At 39.5% G+C, this 27,703-nt stretch overlaps 1 protein-coding gene across 3 annotated transcripts; it reads right to left on the reverse strand.

Annotated features, from left to right (window-relative positions):
• On the reverse strand, positions 1 to 27,514 carry LOC101476567 (solute carrier organic anion transporter family member 3A1). Of its 3 annotated transcripts, none has more exons than XM_076891320.1 (10): positions 27,434 to 27,514; positions 20,509 to 20,968; positions 8,069 to 8,167; positions 7,656 to 7,925; positions 7,339 to 7,503; positions 6,373 to 6,571; positions 6,021 to 6,156; positions 5,718 to 5,890; positions 5,287 to 5,351; positions 1 to 5,064 (listed from the first exon to the last, which is right to left on the reverse strand). In XM_076891320.1, exons 2-10 carry the CDS (start codon positions 20,801 to 20,803, stop codon positions 4,688 to 4,690), a joined length of 1,779 nt encoding a protein of 592 aa, XP_076747435.1. In that variant the 5' UTR covers positions 20,804 to 20,968; positions 27,434 to 27,514; the 3' UTR covers positions 1 to 4,687. The 3 variants fall into 3 exon arrangements, with proteins under 3 accessions (XP_076747435.1, XP_076747439.1, XP_004539833.1); XM_076891324.1 differs by lacking the exon at positions 27,434 to 27,514 and adding an exon at positions 26,812 to 26,890; XM_004539776.2 differs by lacking the exon at positions 27,434 to 27,514 and adding an exon at positions 23,225 to 23,954.
• Positions 27,515 to 27,703: the final 189 nt, after the last annotated feature.

Here is a 27,703-nt window from a genome sequence, read left to right on the forward strand (position 1 = left end):
TTCGTATTACAAACAAAAATAGTATATTTAATGTATTTACAATAAACATACAATCATGTAATTTCCAAGAAATATACAGAACTAAAGCTTTTAAATATAAATTTATCAGAAAAAAATTGAAAACAAATACCAAGAAGCAACAGAGCATATCTAAAAAATCTTTGAAAATATAGGTGATATATTCTTATTTCATTACCCTTTTCTTTTGCAAAGGTCCCTTACAAAGAATCCTACAATTCTCATTTTGACTACCACCAACAGCATAAGCAGACATGTCATTTTAAAGCCGTCACTGTTAGCATAATGTTTCTCTCAAATCAAAGGCAACATGCTGCCTAAAGGCTCAAAACAAAGGATTATCAATCCGTATATGAAGAGTTGTCTTCCAAAATGTCAAAAAAAAAATTCCAAAATACATAATAGCAACAAAAATTTTAAACAAATTATATCTTCTTTTTTTTTTAAACAGGAAACCTATTTATTGTTGGCGAAATGTGTCTTTAACCACCATAGATAATAATAATTTTTCTTTGCAGATGTCATATTTTGGTAGTGAACTCTTCATAGGTCAATACTCCTGCCACTAAAAGTCCTTTATAAAAGTCAAACTGTTGTTACCACACGGCAAGGCCATCAAAAGAGATGAATGAAAATAATAGGATGAAAAAAAACATTTAAGCTTTAAAGTTATTTTCCATCACAAGGCAAAACGTCTTGAGCACATTGAGGTGCTAAAAGAAAACAGTCCTGTTGCCACAGGTCAATGCAAGGTCAAGCAAATGCTGCTGCCCTTGCACTTGTCGGACAGACCTAAAATATGTTGTTTTCTTCTTTGCAAGTGTTGAATGTTACAGTGCACAGGTTGATATGGCACAACATGAGCTCCGATCATAAAGTCTTAGAGTAGAGCTTCGCATCCAGGCACAGTTGCAGGACCGCTATCAGTGAAGTTTGGCTGATCTTCTACAGTCAGCCTCATCTACTGTACAAATTCAGACTACAGCTCAACATCGGTGCCACAGTAATAAAAACAATACGTTCAAGCAAAGTATTGTTTTCAATTGTACCAAAGCAACAGTATCAGCTTTGTCACTGATGGAAAGAGAATTCAATCTAAATTCGACAATACCTTCACTAGTAGAAAACTTCTACATATTAACAGTTATTACATCCTAAGTGTTACTGTTTTCTAGACCAATGTACAATATTCTATAGGCAATATATTTTTGGGACACTTTAGGATGATGTGGTGAAAGTAAGTTGAGGGATATCACAAAAAGGCTACATACAACCGGAGGATCTGCTTTGAGCTCCAGCGTGTTCAGACAAAGTTCTCTGCAGGACGTCACAGAACACTTCTATGGTGTCACTTCGGCACTTTTATGGCACTATTATGTACAGAGGAGTCAACACTAGACACACTGGGGTGCTATAAATATCAAAGACAGCGCCACCTGTTTGGGATTGCTGACGAGGAGATGGTGGCCAGAAGGTGCCCCACCCTGTTTCTTTTGAATTATTTGTACAGCTCAGCATTATCCCAAATATCCCGTTTGGAGCCAATATTTCCATCGTCGTTAGATTTTGAGCTTGAAAACAGGCACTGACTAATCAGTGCCGAAAAGTTCTCTCACTATATATATAAAAAAAATCTCAACTTGTTTATAGTCTATTCTAAGAAAATCCACAAAGACAATGATGGGATGTGGTTTAGCGTGTCTCTGTGGTCAACATAGGTTCATAAAGCACTGATCTGTTGTTTTATTTTCCCACTGTGATTTTAGGATTTTTGAAGCTATAGCAGCATCAATGTAGAGTTTAAATCTTATTCTTTTGGTTAATTATTTATGAAACTCAATATATTGCAGACCTACAAGTAATGCGCATCCAAAATAAAAGTATTTATTAGTGTAGAGTTTATATGTAGAGTTTAAATCTTGTTCTTTTGGTTCATTGCATATGAAACTTAAAATGCTGTAGACCTACAAGTAATGTGCATGTATTTACTCTTAATAAATGACTCTTGAGACACTGGTGGTGGCAAAAAGAATTTGTGAACCTTTTCAAAGCTAGCTTAAAGGAACAGTTTGAAATTTTGGGAAACAAGCTAAACATACAGATTTTCTTATGTGAATCTATAACCAGTAGTTAGCTTAATTTAGCACAAACAGATAAAGCAGAGCAGCTAACTGGGCTATGATGACATAATCTACTGACCAGCACCTTTAAAGATAACCTATTAACATTTTTGTTTCATATATGCAACAACTAAGGCATAAAACTAACAAGTTCTAATTTCATGGGCATTTTTTTTGGTTGATTTCCAGGCCCAAACCTGAGAAAATAAACCCCAATTTTGACATTTCAGTTTCTGTATACAAAGTATACAAAGACAATGTAGGTCTAACATGTTAGTATAATAAGATGACTTGACTAGACTGATTGTTTCGATGTTTGGACTGAGCCTGGTACTCAGTTTTATAAAAAAGCCAAGCTAACTGACAGCTAGCTCTACCTTTGTACTTACTGTACAGCTGGCCAGAGTATTATCAACCCTGTCTTTCTAACTCTGGCTAGGAAAAGAATTTCCCAAAAGCGTATTTCCCAAAGCCTCAAAGGGTATATGCATTTTAAAAATGAAACGTATTGTGATGATTGCTCTCTGGATTTTTGATGCAAAACATATTAAATACTTACAGAGTAAGCCAGAAGAAAAACACTATATATAAAGTGGATATGTCAAAAATCTGAATCCAGCTGAATTCTTTAACAAAAAGCTGTATTGTATCTGCATGTAGACAATCACTTCAGTGTGAGTGATTGTGACAGCTGAGGTTTGATTTAAAAGAAGAAGAAAAAAAGTCATCATCACAATGCAGTATGCATTATAAAGCTGTTCCATGGTCAAAAATAGAATTTGGAGGCCATTCGAGTTAAATGTATATTTAACCATTACAATGGCCAACAAACCACAGAGTCTGTGCAATATAGTGACATCATTCTGAACATATTTTATTTTTATGTGCATGCATTACCAGCATGCTTTTTAATGAACTCATTCTGGCTGGACACTGTGCGTCATGCTATGCTGTGTCTGTTGACAGCTAGCCACTACAATCAACAGTCTCAATACAATGACTTGGTATTCCACATAAAGGCCTTCACACTCTCACTTTCACCCAGTGTGAGCTCACTAGTCATACTGGTGCTCTTGGTAAAAGCTTCCTTCCCCACAGCTGCCACCTGCTATGGCCCTCCTAAATAATGTACCTGGAGTGTCTTATTTGCAGTGTCTCCTGCTTGTTATATTTGTTGCTTTGTATTTCATGCATCAATGCTGTAAACGATGTCCCCAAGAGTGAAATTACATTACAAACTCTTATTCTGCATCTGTTTGCAGTTGGCATGAGCATTGTTGAATCAGTGATTTAGGAAAGGTTACAGGTTCATTTACTGAATCTGATCATGTGCATCTCGTCTAAACATTAATGAAAAAGCCATCTTACTCTGTTCCTTTGAGTCAGGCTATTATTTAAACTTTAACAGTTAAGCTTTTATTCTGATTACCTGTCAGAAGCTGCATCTAATTTTCATAAATGTCAAGTAAAAAAAACAAAAAACTGAAACGTTTTGTGGCTCCGAAACTAAAATATAATCTCAGACTTTGGTCGAGTATCAGTGCCAAAACTTCACATATTTCCAACAACTTTCTCGACTAAAGTAAACACTGAAAGCTATGATGAAAGAATTTGTTTCTTAATTCTCTGAAAAATGTTAGAAACCTCTTCCACATTTTAACCATTTCAAAGTGGGATAATCCATGTTTTGTGGAAAATGTGACCTGCAATAATTGGTGGCAGGAGCTAAATAAATAAATCAGTTTTCTATATTGCTGTAAACTTCTGCACCTTTTGAACCATTTGATTCCTTTTTCATTGCTTGTTGTATGTCTGTTTGAGTCACTGCCGGGGGTTAAGGTTGAAGAAACGTACAGTAATTGTATACTGGCTTTGAAATGGGCCCTTTTCATAGCAGCCACACTGAAATGTTATTGCAGGGTAAAGACGGATGTGATTAATCACAACAATAGTGGCTCTGTTCCATACGTATACATGGGCAGAGGCTCTGGTATTGTGCATGCTCAATATCAAAATGACTGCAGTGAAAAGGGCTTGATAACTGGTTTTGGATGGAGTCGAAACCTAATAAAGGCTTTACAACAAATGTGTTAAGAAGTCTCCTGTAGGGATCCCCAGATGCACTGCAGATGGACTGAAAATTGATTACTGTCACCCTTTTTGCATTTTCTGATATACCATACCTGAGAAATACTAAAGGAAAATAAACCATTTCATAAACTCTGGTATAGTAAATCCAAAACTTTGAACTAAACTTTCGTCAGCAGTAATCTATTGCATGTGATTTTTCCCCTCTTTCCTCGTCACTTTCTATTCCAACTTTGCAAAGAAAAAGTAAAAGCAATTTTCTTAAAGCCAGCTTAATTTCAGCTGACAAAAACGTGGGCGTGGCAAATTTGGGGAATCTTCTCTTTTTCAATATGTGTCATGTTTTGGATGATAAGAAGACTGGAACTTTACTGAGGACATTTCTCTGAACTCAGAAACATCACGCTTCAGGTCTGTTGCACATTAATGGCTCCGGTTTGCAGCCCCAGTGCAGACCAGCACTATAAAACAGACTCCATGTTGTCACATGTCTCACGGTCCTCCAGGTTGTATATGAATTTTGTCCTGTTGGTTGGGTTCTGCGTGATATCTTTTCCCAAATTGTCCAGAGTCACGTTGGAGGCGAAGAGTTCGGTGGGCGTGAGGTACCCCTCGTTGTTTTTGATGTATTTCCTGTAGTTCTTTCTCAGACACTGCCATGTGGTGGTGTACAGGAGGAAAGCTGATGACTTGAGAACGATGGCGATGCTGACATACAAATGCCTGTAGGCCACATTGTCGTACAGCATGCAGGCTCCCTTCTCGCCGCAGACGGAGCTCCAGAACAGACAGGTGGAGTCGATGCCCATGCCGAAGATCAGAGGGGGAGGGATGAAGCCTGGAGCAGGTGGGGATTGCGGAGAGACAGCAGGTCACAAGGTCAAGAAGAACACCAGTTTGAGTTCATGTTCCTAATGTATCCAGGCAGACAGACTGATGAAGTTCATTTCAAGCAAGGTGAAAAATTGCCCTGACGTTTAAGTCACAGAGTAAAACTACAGACCAACAGCTGTTGCACAAACACAATACAGAGTGCCAATAGTAGTGAAGTGTTTCTTACCTATTAATCTTAGAAGCAGGAACAGAACACCAAGGGCGTAGGATTTAAGCTCTGGACTGACAGTTCTGAAAATTAAGAGAATACTTCAACCCTTTAAGTACTGTGGTGGAAAACTGTTTTAATTGGTAGACCTATTGAGTTTTAAATTACATTATTTTGTACATATCTCTCTATCTTACCTATCTAGATTACAAGCATGATGTATACACACACACACACACACACACACACAATGTGCATATAATGCCTTTAGTGTTATTTGTCATTATATATGAGTTAATATACACTTGCGTGTGTCTGTATTTGTCCGTATCACTGTCAGCTTGATAAATCAATCCTTTCCATTGAAGAACCACCGGTATTTTGAAATGTCGCCAGCTCCCTCTTGTGAGCAGTTGATGAATAGCAAGTGGGGGGGGACGTGCTCATACCTGATAAGGATGATGACAGAGGGTGTCTGGGCCATAGCTCCAATCATGCTGCACACACATATAACACACAGGAAGGTGAGGAAGGCTTGCTGACAGCCTGGGCTGGGACACTTTCCTGGTAAAGCCACTGCTTCTTCGCTGTTGCTGGGTATACACGCACAGTTGGTCAGGTTCTGACAAACAAAAAGAAATGAGGTGATAATGTAATAATGATATATCAAGTAAATCTGCAGTATTTATATTTATTGTGAGCCCTTCAGGCACCGGGGAGCAATGATTATCAGCAGTAATGTCCCAACTCACTGGTTTGGTACAGCCAGCGAAACAGGCTGAGAGGTAGGTGACTCCATTGGAGCCACAGACAGGGCTCACCGATGCAGTGTAACAGTTACAGTTACTAATGCATGCTGACTCAGGCTGCTGCCAAGACTGCAACGTCCTATAGAGGAAGTCAAAGGTCACGTTAGGGATAATGCTGCATATGTACAATTTGAAAATCTAATGCAATTTTTCTGAAGGATTTTTTTAATTCTGGGATTTGTTTAATTTTTTGTTTGCATGGACCTACAGTATATCCCTGTGGGGAAAAGTACTATACAGAACTAAAAGTTCCTGGAAAGACTCTTCATTCACATCAGTAAGTCATCACTCTTACTCATTGCCGTAGGCCACTGTGACCCCAGCGACAGGTCCAGTGTCACAGCCTAGGAAGAGAAAAGAGACATAGCAGGCAGTGGACACCAGGTTGACCAGCATGGCCATGCGGACAGCACCCAGAGCTGACAGGTTCAATTTCTTAACCAGGAGTCCCCCGAGGAAGATTCCCAGACAGGCACAGGGGATGGCCGTCATACCTGGAGAGGGAAAAACAAGTAAATTCTATATTTATAGAGCAACATTCCTCATGATTTGACAGTAAAAAAAAACCATAAATAATTTCCTTTTATTGAGATAAGAGTGGGACCCCTCTAGGAGAGAAAGGAAACCTGCCTCACCATGGTAACCATGATGGTAAGTATTTTGCTAGAGTACTGTTAATGCTACAGAGCCCAATATCATTGAGATGAGAGAATGTAAATGAATATCTTCATTTAAGTACTTTATTTCAATACAGTTTTAATGGAGTTAAGTGTTATTGTCTTATGCTACTTTCTACTTTTACTTCACTTATTTTAACACTTTAGTTATCTATTGTTTTCCAGTTTTCGAAGCATAAATCCACCATATTATTATCTTTAGTTACGACACATTTTTACTTTTGGTTATGTTACTACTCGCAAGTTTAGTCCTGAGTTTTGTTTAAAGAGATATTAAAAAGTTATTTAAAATTCTCAGTTTACCCCGCTCATCAATCCTGGCAAGGTTTTCTGACATCAGCCTATTGCAAAACAATAAAGTCAAACTCTTGGCAGCACAGCTTTACAAGCCTTTTTCCTCTGCTTTACAATGTGTTCCCACTCAGTGATAATTATGTAGCTGTGTTGATGCTTAAAACCTCTTGGGTGTACTCTTTCTCCCACACAAGAAATTGTGATGGAATCTACGAATGTGAGCTGTAAGCAGAACCGATAATGGCCCTGGTATCAATAAATTCTTATCAATATCCATCCCTACTGCCTACCTAGCAGCTGATTAGCTGAGGATGTTGTAAGGTTGAATTGCTGCTCTAAGTATTTGCCCAGAAAGGCAGCAAAGCCAGCAACCACAGCGATCTCCATGCAGGCTGCCAGCGTGATGCAGCTGAACACTGGATTGGAGAGAAGGTGCCTGGTAACCCGGGGGATCACTGGGTCAAAGGAGAAGAAAATTAAGTAAAAAGTAGAAAGGATGAAGAAGGATTGAGAGAAAAGAGCAGAAGCATGCGTATGAATTTAAATATTCCATTAAACAATCTTGTCACTTATTAAACCCCCTCCACTCTTCTCTTGACTTCCTCACCTCTCAGATGCTGACAGACTGAGAGTCCGCTGTTTATATCAAAGCCATGAATGGCTCCATTGGGTTTAGAGCCCTGGAACTCCAGGCTCAGGGAAGAAGGCAGCATGGCCTGCTCACTCTCAGCTCCACTGTCCATGTCCTGCTCATCCAGCGCCTGGGGGAAACCGAACATGAAGAGGGCGGACAGGAAGAGTAAGGCACCACACAGGAGGAAGCCGCCCCACCACGCCCCGATCCAGCGAGGGTCATCTGGGGTGATGTCCAGCTTACCTTGGTTGGAGGGTAAGAAAATTCACAGCAGTCATAGAGGGAAGGATGAGTATTGGTGTACTAGTAGAGGTCACAATAAAATTACCTCTGTTTCAGTGTGGTATAATTTTGCAATATTTTTAACCATTTATTTCCCAACTTACTGGTATCAATGAAAACAGCATCAACATAAACTTTGGTACAGACAGATCCTAAGATGAAGCCACAAGCTGGGCCGAACACTAAAGTTGAAAATAGGATACCTGCAAGACAAAACAAAGGTATAGAACAACAAGTCTGTCAGAAAATGACAGTATGCAGCAAAACCCCAAAAAACAAAAAACACCAACACATTTCAGTGTTTGCACCATAAAATGACCCAAGCCAAGAGGACACATGCATTTCACTTCATTGTTCAGCAGAGGGCAGCCTTGCATCAAGCTGTTTATTACCAGCACCTTCTATTCTATTAGATATGATGCTTCCTATTATAAAGTATACTTGTTAATTGCACTTTGTGATTAGGAATCAAAGGTATGTTGGTTAAAGATTAAAGATTAAGTATGAAATCCATGATCCAAGAGATTTTATAATTTCATCCGAAGTCTTCCAGCGACAGATTTATTCACCATCACTGTAATATGCAGCCCATAGGTTGCACAGTGTAATTGATCCAAGGCTAGATTATCCAGCAGCATCATAAATAATCAAGCAGGAAATGGGTTCTTACTGTAAGAGCAGTGGGGAGTGACTGATGCACTTTCTGATTGACATTCCCCTGAATGTAAAAAGCGGCCCGCTTTTGGCACAGAGGCTGAGAGCTCTCTATAAAGCATCACACTGTGCTGGACTGTTTGTGTGTGTCTGTGTGTTTGTGTGTGTGACACTTAATCTGTTACCCATGCTGGTGGTAAGTGGAACAATAGGAGTGAGTTCCAGTAGCCTGACTGCTAATAATGGATCCCAAAGCAGAGGAAGCGCTGCTCACTCCTGACAGGATGAGAGGGCCAGTCAATTTCTCTGTAGGCGATTTAATGATTACTCCTCTGGACATCACCAGTTATTGTTTGTGAGAACAGAGTAGTATTATAGGCTCATATTTAGAGGTATAAGTGCAAATAATAAAAAATATAGATCAATCACAAGAAAATAAGAAAGCATTTATTACAGTTTCAAGTCTATAAGATTGGGATCAGAGGTTCCAGATCAAACTAGGGTCTGGTATTTCCTTTGCTTATGAAGTGTATAATGTTATCGTCATGCTAAGGTGTAAATTCAGGCCTTCAGAGTAAAGGATGTGGATGCTTATTAGTCTGGCAAGATACTACATCAAACTTTCCTCACGGGACCTGCAAAAAAGTCTTGCAACTGTTGTCATTAAAGTGCATGCACCTGCAATCAGAAAGAGCACAAATTTAACCCACGTAGCAGGCATACTAAAGAAAGTCTGTTCTGTCCATAGTTTGGAAACTAGTTTGCCAGCGTTGGACATCAAGGTAAGGACTGGGCTCTCTGGAATTATGTGCTCTGCACAGACCAGTCAAATGGCTACAAAAGCAGTATGCTTGTTGCAGAACAAAGACAGCTTGGTGATTAAATGCAATCACTGATTAATCTGAATTCTGGAGATTTCTTAACGGTGAAGCCATGAGTCTGAACTAGCCTGAACCAGGCCGAGCCAGGATAATGACGCCAAGTGCAGTAACAAATCTACCAAAACAAAGGCCCAAATCTGAATCTCAAGAGAACACCCTTGAAAAACCACAAACATCTTGCAGTGAAGGAATTTCATTATAAATAAAGCACCTGGAGGTTACTGTTGCTGTGATTTGGCACTATATAAATAATTGAACTGAATTTTATAAGAAATGAGAGTTCACAAAGCCGATTTCAGAGAATTGTGCAAAGGTATGCAAACACAGCTTCAGTTTTAAGAGGTGCAATACTAGGATCTGAGGCCTTCTTTTAACTCAATTTACTTTTTCTACGACACTTTTACACACTGTAATTTCACTTTTTTTCCCCTTGTGGTGTTGTTCAGCTCCATTTGTAAAACAGTTCAATCATTCTTGAAACTTTTGGCACTGTTTCAAAGAAAATCAAATGTCTCCCTGCCCACTAATGTCAAAAAGACAATTTCAAATATAAATTTTGTTTTTATCTTTGCATAATTGTTTATGAAGAGAGACAGGCTATCGTGTGCTTACTGATTCTGGCGAGGAGTCAGTCTTGCCAGCTCTAACTTTCCCTGTGTGCTATTTTTATTTGACCAGAGCCATTGATACCGCCGGGGCTTAAGTCAGGTAATAGAGGAGGTCAGGGGTAAGAGCAGGGCCTGCTCAACAAGCAACCAAATAATGACCTCCGATATCCTCTTCTGCCTTCCTCTGGGTTCCAATCACAGACACACAAAGGGCAATTAATCTATAATGTATGTGATGTAGTGAGGCTGGCAAACACACACAAACATGGCAGTGAACCAGCAGAAAATATTGGGCCCCTGCCAATCTGATCTACAGTACACCAACGCTCAATACTTTGAAAACTAGTGTGGGTACAAAAACCTCAGTGTTTCCAGTTACATGAGACAAAGAGCCGGAGAGTGGTCGTCAAAGTGAAAGTGCTGATGACAATAGCAGCAATAAGCATGAAGACAGAGATGTGTGATGCCAGTCTGCTGTCTGAACTCAACAGTTGGTACTTCCGAGACCATATCCATGGAGACATGACTGAAAACCCAGTGAAAGAATGAGGAGTAGTACTGAAGCAATAATAAACATAGCAACCTTTACCTTACAGTATATCATTCACTACTGTTTAGTCATCTGCTCTATTCCCATGTTATTTATTTGACTCACATCCGATAGCAAGTGGACTTTACTACAGAAAGACTAAATGATCTTTATGTGGAATCATTTGTGGGATTTTACATTTATATAACAAATATATGCATATATATTGCAATTTATTTTGTACTTTTAGACTAGTAGAGCAGCATTGCACAATTCATGTTTCAAACCCAATCTTAAACCAGCTGATCCGACATGGTTTTTCCCCCTTGTAATTTACACTGAGTTGCTGCAATGCAATATGTGAACTACTAGAAAAATCAGCAGTTGCCAGACTTATGTTCCTCCGCAGATATTGATGATGTGCACACATTTTTAACTACACTCTTAAAAATAATTATTCTTCTGACATACAGTAGATTAACTTTCACAGGATTGGTATAAGTTCTGATTGCTCATTATAGATGGAATGTAAATCTTTCATGACTTATTGACTTTGCAGTAATTGTAGAGGGATGGAAGATGCTCTTAGTATCTGCAGTGTACCTGCAAGCATCAAAGCACTGATAGCTTTGGAACGGGAGCGGAAAGTGAGGTACAGGAAGACTGTCGCCACTATAAAGTGGGGCTCTTTGAGAGCAATCATACTAATATATGTATATATATTATAGTGTTTTCATACACTTAAAACAGAATATTTGTCAGGGATTCCTTTCCAAATATAGCCCACACAAATAATAAATATAACCTTACACTAAAATGTCTCAGTCCCTTCTAATTTACACTGGCTACAGTGTCCTATGGTGACAACCTTAATTTACTTCTATTGTTTGACGTAAAGCTGTTGTTCCTTCCTTCTGAACACCACCTGCTGAGATGAGCTAGACGTGAAGCTAAAGGTAATACAAACCTGATGGCCAATACTAACAGAATGTCAATTTATTATCTACAGTACACTTATTTATTTTACATAGAGCTGTAACTTTGTGTCACATAAATGAAGATGACCATCCTGGCAATAGAGGCACTCCACTTAAGTCAAGCTTTTGCAGAACAACAACCTCCTTAGTGGAGACCATGAATACTCAGCAAGAGGTACCATTTTCATTTATCACAAGTCTGCAATATGGCACCACTGAACACAGGTTTGTGTTTAAAATATTGAGATAAATATTAGAATTAATAGTAAATTATTCAATTAGTATAACTATATTGTATACATATACCAAATTAGGTACGTTTTTCTTTCAGTTGTTCTTTAAAAACAACCACATGCACTGTTAACTATGGGACCTTATACAGACAACTGTGTGCCTTTCCAACACATATCAATCAACTATATTTACCACAGATGGACTCTAGAGTTTTATTTTTTTAAAGAAATTTGCAAGAATTTCAAGCAAACTCTATTTACATTGTCATCATGGGATATTGTGTGTAGAATTTTGATGTTTAAAATGAATTGAATCCATTACACACAGATATAATAGCCTTAAGTGGACTATAACAGCCTTAAAAGTATCACAATTCTTAAACAGAGCAGGTTTCATATTTGCCACAGTTTAGGTTTTCACCAGACAATCGAGTCCAGATCTCCATATTATTTTGACACACGCCATATCAGTCCTTTTTATTTTTCACATTTTGTTATTTGTGTAATTTAGTCAGTGATCAGTTACATTAAAAAACTGCAATCTACTGGGGTGAGATTGATCAATAAGCACGTAACCATGGATATGACAACATATGGCACAAGTAGCTGATACATTTAAAATCATGCATGTAGATGGAAGCAGCAGTAAAAGCAGTACTAAACCGATTTAAATATAGATATGTAGCTTTTTGGGGGGACAGTAATGTAAGTAAATACAGATTATAGTTCTTTTTTAATCCTGTAACCCTTGTGCAAAAAACAAAGAAAAAAGTGATAAAAAATTATACTCAACCTCATGGTAGGTCTAGCTCCATATTGTGCCTTTTGTGCCTAGCAGTAATGAATGCAGCAGATGCAAGGTCATACTGTGTTAGACAAGGCTCTTCTACCTGGTCACACTGCCAGCGCATGAATAATTTCACACTCAGGCTCACATTATGGCACAGTTCAATCGCTGGCACTTTGTATCTTGGCCAAGGTGCTCTTAAAAGGTGCTCATATAAAACAACCTGTGCCGATCTGAGCGGACAGTGTGTGCTGAGTCAGCGCCCATTCCCTTCCTCTGCTGTCCTACAGTGGAGGAGTAATAACTCCAGTGGAATAAAAACATTTTTGCTGCAGTGGACTCTAAACTTGCAGCCTCACACTGCTTCATTACACACATTAAAGCGATGAATAGAGGCTAAGATAAGAGAAGCTGACCCTGCAGCTATAGAGCTGGACTCCATGCTCCTCCTAGGCTGCTCTTTTACTGTACTTTCATTTATTGTTCTGTACGGTGCTTTAAAGCAATGTGCTGTAATTTGTTGTATTTTTGTCACCAATACAACCAATGCAATTCTCTGCTGCATGCTTGTAATATTCCTGTAGTCCAGCTTACTCTGAGTTGCTTGTACATTCGCTTGATATTCAGAAAGCGTAATCAAGATTGTTGGTTTGTCTGAATATTTGCAATCTTCTCTTGACCTGATGTTAAGAAATCCATGATGATCATCATGGATCAAGTGCGCTGAGGGCTTACAATCAACAGCCAAGTACTTAAATGGTTAGTTCACAAAATAGTAGTATCAAGGTCACTATGATCATCTTATATATACCGTCCTGTTATGTGGATAATACTAGTTCAGTTGTACAAACCTACAGCTGGGACTGATGATAATGTAGTGAGTTGTAGAACAATTGAGTCATAAACCACAATGCTGCACAAAGTAACATTTTGACCTAAGTGTGCTGGCTAAAGTACGGGATTATCACAATTTATCCTGAGGTCCAGATGAATAAATGCTCCAAATCCGAATTTTGCTCAGACATTTTATTAAAACTCACAAATGGCATGACTCAAAAAAGTCAGAGGATCACCAAAATCAGTAGAATATTTTTTCTCTGGGAACGTTTGTACAAAACTTCATAGTAAGTCTTCAGAGATACAGTATTTCAGTGTGGATCTAAAGTGGTAAGCTAACTCCATCCTTCTACTGTGGCCTAAAATGAGTAATAATGGTCATAGCATTGAATTTTAACTTGAAAAATAAAATGCGAATGCATAGAAACTAAATAAAGCAGGAGGGTCTTTGGCTAGCTTTGTAACTCACAGTGGGTTTTTTTTTAAAGATTTCATTATGGACGCAGAAACATTTACTGCATCGTGTTAAGATGTAGTGCAGAAGCGATTTGATGCTACATACTTGTTAAAAAATGCACACAGCATGAAGGCTTCTAACTGAATAGCTGCTTTACTCTAAGACCCTCTGTGGTGGATACAATTGATAGGAGGGTTAGCTGCCTTCACATGGGGTATCTGTCAAGCAGCTGACAGCAATCAATTATACAATTACAATCTGGCTTGGACTCACAGTCCACAGCGCTGAGCAGCAGGCTGGTCTTTCTGAAAGAAGCCATTTTCTCCTTTTTTCAGGAATCTTTCACAGCTGCCCACACACATCCAAACTTTAAATAATAGTTTGACATTGAAGGGAATATATTTTGTCACATTTATTCTGTAACAATGGTGGATAACTATTTTAAACATGGTCAAAGCTTCAAATAAAAAGCCCCGTCTATATACAAAGATCGCTGTGAGACAAAAACTCTTCAGACTGTTTCAGATTCCTTGTGGCTCTGCTCTTTTTCTACTCTTGGCTCAGTGTGATGTCAGTGGTAAGGGTTATACTTAATAAGACAATCGTACGCGCACAGTTCTGTCCAACTTTTCAAAACTTTAGCTTTTCAGATCTTATGATCAGAAGAAAGTTGGCTCATAGGAAGAAGGAAGGGAGCAAAAATGCTGCACTAAGGCCCAGTAAAAGATAAATGAGGATTATACTGACCTGTGAATCATGAAAAGCTTCTCTAATACAGTTCAAGACTTTAATGTGAGTTATAGCTATAGTACGCACACACGCACGCAAAATATTATGCATATACAACAGCTTCAGTGAGTTGTAAGCTCACCAATACGTCTGTATGATAATTAATGGCTAAACTGCTATGAAGTGTTACCAGCGATGGTGGTGCACTGAAAGCAGTGCCGGCAGAAAAGAGCAAATTTTTACAGCCAAATCAATCTTAACAACTGCTGGATGGATACAGATATTCATGGGTACCACAAGATGAATCCTAATCTATTTTATAATAAAGCACTGCCATGTGATTGGCATTTCATTTGCCTCACTGTTAGTCAAACTTTCCCAACAGCCATATCTGTTCTTTTTTCCTTCAGCCATCATAGATCATGACGGCGACAACTCCAAACATTATACATTGTGCTAATGTTGGCACGCAGGCTTTGGCACTTAGTTCAAAGCATTGCTAGTGCCAGAGTGCTGCCTCACAGAAACACTTTTCATCACAGAGATCTCACTCTACTACTGCAGGTCATCATGGCTGCATTGCCGCCATCCCCCCCCCCATAAACTGCCAGAAAGCACAATGATTTGATGGTCTGATCATTGTGGTCTGATGGGCAACTAACTGAACAGTTAGCAGCAGTCTCTGATTTTTTTTAGCTGCCTGCTGCCTGAACTGTTGCTCACAATGATTAGGACAGGCACACTCATAGAGGAAAACAAACAGAGTGAAGTACAAGACACACACAAGAGAAAGGCCACATAACATTTGAAGAAGAACAGGCACATGGAGCAGATATATCCTATGACAAGTGTTTAATGTTTCCTGCATTACACTTGAGTATTCTTTTGTGCCCTTCTCTTCCAGGCAGTATTGATCTATTTAGGGTGAAGATGTGGCCACAAAAGAGCAGCCTCTCCTTCAATCCTCTGCTTTGTTAGCAAGCCTGTGGAGAGCTGCCGCTTTAATATTTAATCATTTGGTTAGATGTTTGCTAAACTACACCTAACCGCTTCTCTGTCACACTGCATTATTCAGGAGGTTTTCTTACAGTCTAAATGTGCCTTCACACGTCAGTCTTGTCAAACAACACCACCGCCCTGAGACTAGAAGGAGGAAATACAAAGGAGCACAGAACACATACGTACTGTGTAAATACCAATAACACAACAGCAGTCACATTGTAGGAGGTAACCATGGCAATCAACATGCCTGGATTGTCAAAAAATGGAGAACAGAGACAGAACAGAGAGGGGGTGGTGGATAGAAAAGACTAATATAAGAGTACTATCTGTAAGTGTCAAAGGAAGAAGCTTGGGGGATGTTATGAAAGAGAAAAGGCTGGGGCACATAAAAGTAGACTTCATACCAAATCAGGCTCAATTTTAGTCTGCAGTGCGATTTATTAGAGCTAACCCCATTCAGGAGAAATCCAAGCTTAAACCACTGCTATGCCAAGTGATGTCCAAATTAGCAGTAATTCAAATGCTTTCTGTAAGCAACCAATAAAATAAACAATAATAATAATGCATTTTTCATTATATCTCGGGACTAATTATTATCCGTTATTTTCCAAAAATGATATTTAGCCATAGCTCTCATCTAACGATCGAGATATTTCCAAAGAGGGGGACCGTTGGTGGCATCAAAATTCAATGGTGTATTTCCAATAGAATTTTCTGTTTCACTTTTAGAAATTGCAGACTTAAAACATACAGTAAAGCTTAAAGCCAAAAAAATTGGGTGCCTTTAGTTTATTGTCTAAACCTATTGTTGGCTGCTCCTTCAGTTAGAAGGGGTCGCCACAGCAGGTACCTCCGCATATTTCAATTGGCAGATTTTTAGACTAGATGCCTTTCCTGATGCCCAAGGGATTTTTATCTCCTGGAATCAAACCAGGAAGCTCAAACTTGTTTTGTAAATCTGTAAACCACTACAATGTAAAGTCACTTATCCAGTTTATTGTCTTTCAAAATTTGCAAAGATGACAGTGAAAAAGTCAAGCCATAGATTTCACAAATCAATGAGTTTAGCGTGACGTCCAAAGTCTGAGCTAGCAAATTGGACCAGTTTTGGCACTTAGTCATGACTGGATTGATTGCAAGAAATGGTTATAATAAAAACGATGATTATGAATGGCTTTAGTAACCTCTTGACGTTTTCTCTAGCAACACCCTGAGACAGACATTTGTGGTTTTGACCAAATGTCTCAACAATTTCTTTCACCATGAACTGTGCCATCAACAGATGAAATACTTTGGATCATTGCCAGCCATTGCTGTCCTTTGTGTTTAACGCTAATTAGTAAATGTTAGCCATATAACATGATAAACTAAGGTGGTGTTTATTATATCAGCCCTGTTAAACATCAAAATGTTATTATGTTGGCATTAGTATTGGGCTAACAGCATTTTTGTTCGTCTTTAATATGAATGTGTGCAAATTCATCATTTTGTCAAATTAAAAGAAATTTAAATAAACAAGAATAGTAACCATGAAGCATTGTGCTGTCCAGTTAATACATATAATGTATCTAAAATGTTTGGTAATTGCTATAGTTTCTTTACAGGGGGTATTACAATATTTCACAGATGTTAAATATGACTGTGATTGTTCACATGGATCATGTGTTCATAGTGGGATATTATCTGGCTAATAAATTACATTTACACTGAAAAACATCAGGTATCTGGTATGAATAGGCCTCTGACCAAGCAGGAGGGTAACTCAAGGGTGGATTACTTGATGCTGCGTTCTCTCTTCCTTTCCTCCACCCTCTGTCCATCCTTACCTCCCTCCCCTACACCGAGGTCTGCTGGCAGAGACTGTGCAGATCAAAGCAGGCACAGAATCCGCAGGCCTACTCACCCTGCAAAGAGGTCTGTGCTGAGATGTAAGCAGAAAAAAAAATGCAACAAACCAAGGAGCTTGTGAGGAGGAGCAACTACTGTAGCTTCAGGGAAATGAAAACTGAACAGCATATGTTTATTTCTCAGTACCTTTGTTTCCATTAAAGCAACAAACCCATATGCCGCCGGCTTTGCCTTATTGAATCACAAAGCTTTAATGTGTTGGTGATGCCTGCATCAGACTAAACACCACATCTAGCTGAAAAAAGTTGTAATTTTTCAATACTTCTTGATACACTAATGCCAAATATAAAACGATAACAACATATATTAACTGATATCAACTGATAATAACTTGTATTTTTAAATACTAGCTATTATATTTACCTACTGTTGTTACAGGTTCCTGAAATGAAGTGTGGTTAACCTATAAGAGCTCTAATTTGTACATGAGGAAAGTGATTAAGATCAATATAAGAAAATAATTTAAATGCCTGGATAGCCCCCACGTATGATGGCTATATACACTACATTGGCAGTTTTGCCCACCTACCTATTTAAGCAGAGTAGTTTGAATATCACCAAGGGGGAGTCTTGCTTGCAGACACCAGGTATATCACATACATTTAACAAAATGTTAAATGTACCTATGCAATATGTGCATACATTAATATACAGGTTAACAACCCTAATGCCATCACTATATCAGCAAACAACCACAGCTAATAACAGGACAGATCTGTCTAGCGATAGAACCTCAGCGTTGATGGAAGCAATTTAAACTTACTACATAAAAAGATGCTGAGAGTCCAGTTAGGTGGCATGTGCCTGCTGAATCTCTCTGATATGATTATAAGGGCCCCTGTTACCCACAAGAGTGGAAAGCTGACCAGCTTACTCCGACCAGCTTAAAGGTGTCTGTGGCATGGTTTTGACTCCAGATTATGAAAAGACATAGCTTTCAAAATAAAAGTTGTATTAAACTTGACTGTGGGCTCTAAACAGAGGAAAAAAACTGGGGGGAAAAAAAAACACCAAAATTGCCCTTTACATATATATTTCTAAATTTTGTAGCAAGTGATATGTATGTTTCTTAAGTTCTCTTTCTCTCCATCTGCCCAGATAGAGCTCTGCTGCTAGCAGGTCACACGGATGGCACATAGCTTCAGTCACTGCCTTTGAACTGTTGCCTTGGCAACTTTGGCACACAGGGTTATTTCGACCTCTCGGTTGCTGCTGTAACTAAAACCACAGCCTTTTGCTGCTGACCTTCAAATGCTTACTAAAGTTGGGAACGCGTGCTTTGCCAAAGAACCCCTGCAGATATGAAAGAGGGCAACATCAGACCCAGAATTTAATCTAAAAAAAATCAATATTCCTCATCTATTTTTGCAAATGCCCAATTCACACTTAGCAACAGTGCAATGTACCATTACTGAGCATTTAATTAATAAAATTTACTAGCAGCATTCTCATCTCAGAAAATCAAATCGTGCCAGTGTCACGGAACTGCGTACAAGGTCTCCTTTGGCGTTGTTCTTTGGAGCCATAGCAATTTTGGATGCTGTGAGATAAATGCCTTGTTGTAAAGTGCTACACAGTCCACATTACGTGACTCAAGGGATAACAGCAGATTAAGACCAAGCAAAAACCCTCAGGGCAAAAAAAAAAAAAAAAAAAAGTGCCGAAATCTGCAGTTCTTCTTATAGCCACTTGAATTAGTCCCCATAGACGCTAATGTTAAAATGCCTAACTAATAGCATTAAAAATATGTTTACAGACTGGTAGAAGGAAATGGTACTGGACTCAGGGCATGAATTTTTTTGTTCCTCATTCGTTAGGATACTGGAGTTAGGGGTGTGTCTGTTTTGACTGACAGCTGTCCTGACACAGGCAGCTGAATCTTGTCTGGCAGCCGTCTCCTCTGCAAAGTTGAGTCACTGAACTAGATCTCTCCACTGTGTTTGTACTATTGGCATTTTTAATGGAACTATATTATATGGTTTACTGTGTGGAACAGCCCATCCAAGTTTGTCCATCTATTCTGGTGAGTGAAATTCTAGTATTTTCTTTATACACTGTAACGATACTGTTTGCCAAACAATGTTGTTATTGTTAATTTTATAAGTCAGCATTTCATCCAACTACACTGATTAAATTCTGGCTTAAAAATAAAACAGCATGGTAGAAGCCAAATCACTAACACTGAGGCATGAAAATGCAGAGTCCAAAACCTGTGGGAGACTTCACGCTGGCTGCATCCATTTTTTATCCCATCCACCATTAAGCTGCAAGTTTGTCATTGAAGAGGAGGTTCATGTCCTCTTTGAAACCTCGTGTGTGGCCTTATTTTCCTTGCCTCGCTATTGAGGTTTAGGCACAAATATGACTTGGTTCAGTTGAGGAAAATAATGCGGTTTGGGTTAAAACAGTTCAACAAAAATTTGGAGTGACAGCCCCGTCTTACTATTGCATAACTCAGATGCTTCGTGCCAAGGTGCCAAAGGACACCATGTATATCTGTGAGATGCCACTGACTCTGATAAAAATGTCAGCATTTGACACCCTTGGATTGCAAATGAGCTTGTACACATTTTTTTAATGCAACTATGCAATGAGTCTGTCACGTGAAACTTTTGCATGTACAGCAGATACCGGCTGGGAGCATCAATCTTTGTTCACATCAAGCATTAGAAACATGGTATGAAAAGCAAAACAAAAAACAACAACAAGCGAGATGCATGAAAACACCTTGAGAGGTCTGAGGACAAAAAGCAGACTGCTTGAAGCTGAGAGGTGGTGTTTGTGATCAAAGCATCAGTGAAAAGAGCTCTTCATCTGGCCACTAGCAGTAATTAGCCTGAGAATCCACAGTTACATTGTTCATGTACTGAATAAAAATTATAGCTATAAAAAAATACACACTTGATAGTCATGTTCTGTGTTTTACCTCTGCATTGACTCACCTATATACAGTGAGGAGTCTTTTCTGTGGACATGGTCATCAATGTAGGACACTCCTAAGGGCTGAACAGGTGTTGCCCCGATGCCCAGCAGGACCTGGGCTCCGATGAGCAGAAGGTACATCATGTTGGTGTTGGCTCGATTACCGCATTTAAACCCAGAGTCTCTGTTCTCTGACCTGGAGATGTTGGAGCAGACATCCCTGCCATCCTCGGCATGCCACGAGTCACCGGCCTCGTACTCATACTGATGAGTCAGGAACTCTGGCAGGGCTGACAGCAAGGCCCCCAACGCCATGACAATGCCACCGCAGCCAATCAGCCGGGGCCGGTGAGCCTTGGCGCCAAAGTAGCTGACAAAGAGGATGAGGGCCAGGTTGCCGATTTCAAAGCTGCTGGCAATGACACCCACATCTGCACTCTGGAGGTTGAAGCGTCTCTCCAGAGTGGTCAGAACACTTACCTGGCAGAAAAAGAGAGAAAAGGAAGAGAGATGAAGGACAAGTGCTACAACTAGCAGCCAATGGTATCACAGCAACTCGTTTAAAGTGAGTTTATATACTTGAGTTTAGTTTCTGTGCTATAAATTGCTGCAATTAAAGTTATGGGAGTATAAAGTTTATATATTTTCCATTTTAAATCTGTTTACAATAATACGAGTATTTAGCTTCAGGTGCTATCAGCCATCTGTCACTACCTTAGAGCTCATATCAACCTGTTGATAACACACAAGCTGCAAATGTGCCTATCTCCATCCTCCTGCTATATAGCTGCCAAGAAGGTCCCCAAGGCTTAACCTGATACAAACCTGGGAAAAGGGAATATGTGCATATGTGTGGCTCAAGGCAAGAAGCTTCACGTAGCTGTTCTAATTAAATGGACACAAACATGTGCCAGCTGTGTTCAAGGTGCCTAAGTGTTAAAGTGGCTCCTTGCATCAAATGTATTGGATCATCTACAAGACTGAAGGTAAACAGCTAGCTAGAAGTTATTTTAGTAATCCTTCATCCACAGCAAAACTAAAGAATAAGCCCAGAGCAGGTCCGAATAAAAAAAGCGAATGAATCATGTTCATTGAGCTCAGGTGAATTATGCATAACGGCTTTTCATCCTGTGCTGTATTGTTTATCCTGTCACACAGAGCTCCACTGCAGAGTCAAAAACTGGATCATATATCTGCTGATGGATCCATGTACCAAGACCTCAGCCTAGTCATGCTGTACTGGTGTTGTCCTTGGAGAAGGCTAGAAAACAGTCACCCTTCCATAAAAAGTGTACAGTCGCTGTCTGACTACTAACATGAAAAGATCTGAGTCAAACACTGATGTATTTCAACTGTGGCAAACTAAGTAACAAGATCTGCTACCATATGCATCTGATTAGTATTCAGATTTGTTTAAATTCACCGAATGCTCAACTTATTAAACAATTCCATTCAATAACATTCCAAGATTTGGATGACAAGGTTGAGACAAGTCTGTTGTAGTACATTTAGCAGCCCACTGTGAATCAATAAAACAGTATTAAATAGTGATAGCAAACTATTTCATAGGACAGGAGAGATGTTGGTTCTGTGATGCTTTTATTTGCAGATATTTGCTAAAGGTGCATCTTTGGTTTGGGATGTTTAAAAGAGAAAGCTCCACAACAGGCTTCAAGGACAAAAGCTAAACCAAAAAGTTGGCTCTAATGAAATGTTTGAACTCACCATTTTTAAATTAACCTTGCTGTTTTGACTAATATCAAAGAAGTGCTTCTAATTATCTGCACCTTTCAGAGTGTGTTTAGCAGACAAGTAAAAAAGATCCTGTCTTCCTAAGCTCATTAAAAATAACTTCCATTCCCTTCCTGTTACAAAGTTATTTATGGTATCAAGACTGTGCTGACATTTATCAAGGAATTGGCTTTGATAAAAATAAATAAAATAATGCTGATTACAATAGCGTATTTGTTCTTAAAAAACAAAACAAAAAAAAACTGATTTCCAGTAAGTGGCTGAGCCAAAACCAGTGCTGACAGTTATTCTAAATGCTGAGTTCAAGGCTTTGTCATTCATTTCACTCCTGCATTAGCGATGGCTGATGAAATCTTTATTTATTGAGTCAGAAACACATTTTTCTCCCGTGCTCTTGCAACATAAACTTGATCTCTTATGTTGACATACATCTAATCATAACAGTGCAGTAACAGCTTATAACTCTGATCAAGCTGTCACAGGAAATGCAGTCTGGTTAATGAGGGGGAGAAAAAAAGCTGCTGTCTCCTGTGTTGTGGAGATCACGTCATCTCCTAGGCCTATATCCTCCGGTGTCAAAGGCCTCCTGCATTATTGAGACATATGGGTGCAGAGCGTGTAGCAGTATGGACCTCCTGACCAGTGTTTCGTAAGCTGCTCTCTAACAGACCATCCATATGAGCAAGTAAAATTTTCCATATATCGTAGAGTCTACTGCCGCTGTGACGCGCTTTGTGACATGCAGATGGCGCATAGGCCTGATGGATAATACGCAGCAAGTCATCAGTCAGTGGCTCCTGGAGGATGTAATTTTAGTAATGTGATCAAAATAATATGGCTATTAAACGCAGCAGCTGAGCACCCGAAGCAGCGCAGCGTTTTTTCACTGTCTGCCCGCGCCGGTCTGAAGGGCGCTGCGTTAACCCCATGTTACCTGAGAAACATGACGTTCCTTCAGACCAACACTGTGTCCCCCAAACTCACCAGATAGGCGCCCACGGTGCCCTGTGCCAACATGAGAGCACATTCCGACACCAGGAATATCTTAATGTTGGAAAAACACGAAGTCTTCTTCTGATTGTCATCTTGCTCCGGGTCGTCGTTGCTGCTCCGCTCTGTGCAGATCTGGTTTTTAACCTGCATCCTTCGGCTCAAGCTCCGGTCAGGTTGGACGGCATGAAACTGAACGGGTCCGGTCCGGCGGAGGGCATCTGGTTATGATGGTGATGACGAGCTGCACTGCAGAAGAAGTGCGAACCTGCTGTCAGGAGCCCGTCCAAGCTTAAATATACAGCAAGAAACCCTGCTGTCCACTCAGCAGTGCGCACAGTCCGTCAGCGACCTCTCTTCACCGCCTGTCCAGTCAGTGCCTATCGGCTACATCACATTTAAATACGTAACTTACGCTAGTGTTACATATGACGGCTTAAGCGTAGAACTACAGTACGCTCTGCTTCCCCACATCCGGGTTTTGTTTTTTGTTTTTTTACTCAAAATTTCCCCAAGCCGACTGGTTCTGGTTTCCCAGTCCGGTTCCGAGACGCAGCTCTGCGTCCCGTAAGCAATGTTATGATGCTCCTCCCATCCATGGACCACAGCGCTCTTACCTCACTGCCAACCCCATCTCTCCTCCCAGTTCCTCCCTTTCTTTTTCGATATACGCATCATCCATTACAGATTGAATCATTTCCACAGAACACTGCATCAGTAAGCTTCGATAAAGCATTCCCGTAACTTCATCATGGCGTTTTCTCTGCACTTCGCTGGTAATTTTCATCCTTGCATTGCAGATTAATTCAACAATTCGCATTATATTCCATTCTGAGAAGATCTCTGACTCCTCAACAACTTCTGGCGAGTCGCTGTATAGAGTAGCTGATATTTAGATGTGTCAAGTTAGATTTTAGGTCCTAAGCTGCGTCACTGTGACAAACTATGGATGATAACAAATAAAGAAACGGTGGATGAACAGGACAGTGTTATAATGATGCACTCTTCAAAAAAGATCCTGGCAGCAAGAAAGTTTATTGTGGGAATATATACACTATACACATATAACCTCACAGGACACTTAATACACCTATACACACTTGTTGCTGATTAGTAATTACAAATATCTAATCAGCCAATCACATGTGAGGCATGAAGACATGGTCAAGATGACTGCCTGAAATTCAAACCAAGCTTCATAACAGAGAAAAAAAATTATTTACGTGACTTTAACCATAGCGTGATTGTTAGTGCCAAATTGGCCAGTCTGAATGTTTCAGAAAAAATAGGATTTTCCTGCACAAGCCTCTCTACGATTTACAGATTTGGGCCGGAAAAAGTGAAAACATAAAGTTAACAGCAGTTCTATAGGGAAAAATGCCTTTTTGATGCAAGATGTCAGAGGACAATGCCCAGAATGCAACACATTGGACCTTGAAGCAGGTGGCTACAGAGGCAGAATCACACTGGGTGTTCAGGTTCTAGCTTACAAGCTTGTAAGTTTGTTGGCTTACAAGCTAATAGCAGGAGCCTGAGCATGCGGTTTTAATCAGAATTGGTCAGGGAATTGGAAAAATTATGTTTTGTCTGGTTCTAATCTATGACATTTGCATAGTAGAGTAACAGATTTTAAGTAGACAACATGAAAGCAAGGACCCATCCTCCCTTGTATCAGCTTTCAAGGCAGTGGTGGTGTAATGGCATGGGGGATATATTCTTGGCAGACTTTGAGTCCTTTAGTGCCAGCTGAGCTTTTTTAAACACCACAGCCTATTGGAGTATTGTTGTTGACCATGTTCATGGCTTTATAACCATCTTCTGATGGCTGCTTCCACCCAGATAAGGAACCATGTCACAAATTGCAAATTGTCTCAATCTGGGTTCTTGAACAATGAGGTCACTGTGCTCAAATGATACCAACCAAGCCAATAGAGCGCCTTTGGGATGTGGTGGAACAGAAGATTCACATCCCAGATGTGCAGCTAACAACTATGCAGCAACTGTGTGATGCTATCATGTCAGTGTGGACAAAAAAGTCTCAGGAATGTTTCCAGCACCTTGTTGAATCTATGCCATGAAGAATTCAGACAATTCTTAAGGCAAAAGCGGTAGCGGTAAAAGCACTATCTAAGAGGCTAGTGAGTGTACACCATGATTGTTTGATGATTTAAGCTTTTTTAGCTTTAATTTACTTTGTTTTATTCACTTTAAGTTTTTTAAGATTGAGAAGGTGGACAGTGTCTTCTCTTTTGTTTTTACAAATTTTCATATCCTGAAGGTTGGGACCGTCCCAGACTTTTGTGTCACAATGAGTGCCATCATTGTCAAGGTTCACAATAGGAACAAAAAAAATCTACACAGCAGCATATGCTTGTATAATTGTTCTTGTGGGCTCCTGTTCAAAGCTGAAATTATTATAATTAAATAATTTGTGTCGGCATTGCTTAGATCTTGAATAATTTGTGAACTAGCTGTCCATACTAAAACAATTTCTCCTATTCAAATAGCGCAGAAGAAATCTTTACATTAACCAAAAAATTATATTATCTGTACCAGAACTGAACCAAGTACAGACACTATCTGAAGCATTAAAGTTTATTTTGTGAATTTTCATTTGTGTGGGGTAATAGTTTAGCTAATCTTCATCTGCACTGTATAGTGTGTGTTTTCTTCTATATTTGCATAATATTATTGTTAGGTATGCGGCATCTATTTATGCCCTGTCATGTGAATTTCCCATCTCTGGGACTAATAAAGGCTATCTTATCATATCCTGTCTTATAGCTTTGTACCTCGCACAATCAGAAGAGTAGTTCAAATCCCTGGGTATAGCATCTTATTGATTTTTTGTGAGAGGTACAGTCACATCTTTCTCCCTTAGTGCTTTTAGGTACAAGATATACTTCTTACATCCAAAAGTTGGGAAAGCCCTGTGTTGTAGGAGCCAAAATATTATAATCAATTTAGAGCAAAAAATAGCTTAAATAATGTAGAATAGCTCAAAATAAAACACAGCAAAGCAAGATTGCACCGTAAGGTAAAAAGAAAAAGTGCAATAAAATAACACAGATTGCAAAAACCTGAATATAGTGCATCCATAAATTTTCTTTAATGCTGATCCTGTTCAGGATGAAGCCCATCCAGGTGTATATATACTGGCTATACCCCGGACAGCTCACCAGCTGTTCGGCTGTTCTCCTCACAAAGGGTTATATTATCTACAACCACTGTTTGAATAGACCAAAATATATCTGGTGGTCACAAAAATGTATTATATTGCCATCCTTAACGTACCTAGCTCAGACACAGTGTATCATGTTCAATCATTTCCATTGAGAACTGAAGCCAGCTACTTGTTTTCTTTTTCTTCAATGAAAAACCAAACATCATGAAGCATGTTTTACTCTAAATCAAATCACTGTCTGGCTGCAGGGATTTGACTGATGACTTATTCATTCTGACATTTTTAAGCAGAAGAAATGAAAAGAGACTGGCAGGACACAGCAGCACAGAGACAGCTCTAAAAGGTTCTTCTATTATAACTCTAAAATAAAAAAGGAGTGAGTGCCAATGTCACTTACCACGCTCCCCTCAGCTTTTGGCTCGCAATATTCCTCGGACAGTTCGGATGCTCTATCAGGACCAATTCAATAGCATCTGAAGGAGCGCAATCCATCAGGCGAAATGTGGACTCAGCAGGGAGAACATCCATTTCTCATGGAGTCACCCTGAGCACCCGGGGTGATTTAAGATCAACCACAGTGCCTGCTGATGCGGTGCATGACCACTGAAGGCATTATTTCAGGACGCATCTTAATCACAAGGTCCGCTGAAAGAATGATTTTATGCATTTATCCAGTGGCAAACAAACACGTCGCCTGAACAGAGATGTGTTCTCTTGATGCCCTTTGAAGAATCTGGCTTCACTCAGGTATTTTATTTTGGCATTATATCTGTTACATATTTGCCCTTGCTGTTGTTTGGATTCTCAGCGAATATTGAATATTTTTGTAGAGTGGCTCTAAAGAAACATCTACTTGTATTTCAAGAGACCAAGAGAAAAAAAATCATTTTGAATCTGCACTTGTGTATTTTACTTGCTTTTTAAAGCTAAGAACATACCAAAATTAAAAATAAATAAATAAAATATCACATTGGTGTTGAGCTAAAGCAGTATGAAAGCAATGAAACATTATAACTTACCTTTATAATACTTGATAAACCTTACATCAGGTTATCACATGACTATACCAGGGGTGGGCAACTCCAGGTCTCGAGGGCTGGTGTCCTGCAGGTTTTAGATCTCAACCTGGCCCAACACACCTGAATCAAATAATTAGTTCATTACCAGGCGCCTGGAGAACTTCAAAACATGTTGAGGAGGTCATTTAGCCATTTAAATCAGCTGTGTTGGATCAAGGACACATCTAAAACCTGCAGGACACCAGCCCTCAAGGCCTGGAGTTGCCCACC

Source organism: Maylandia zebra, linkage group LG1 (assembly GCF_041146795.1).
Source record: "Maylandia zebra isolate NMK-2024a linkage group LG1, Mzebra_GT3a, whole genome shotgun sequence".
Classification (NCBI taxonomy): Eukaryota; Metazoa; Chordata; class Actinopteri; order Cichliformes; family Cichlidae; genus Maylandia; species Maylandia zebra.

Excerpts from the sequence above, each read along its gene's own strand:
- LOC101476567 (XM_004539776.2), bottom strand. The coding sequence starts at position 23,383 with ATGCAGGTTAAAAACCAGATCTGCACAGAGCGGAGCAGCAACGACGAC. Across the intron at positions 20,969-23,224 it reads GCACCGTGGGCGCCTATCTG|GTAAGTGTTCTGACCACTCT; the intron begins GTGAGTTTGGGG and ends TTTTTCTGCCAG. Across the intron at positions 5,065-5,286 it reads CCTGCTTCTAAGATTAATAG|GCTTCATCCCTCCCCCTCTG; the intron begins GTAAGAAACACT and ends CACCTGCTCCAG.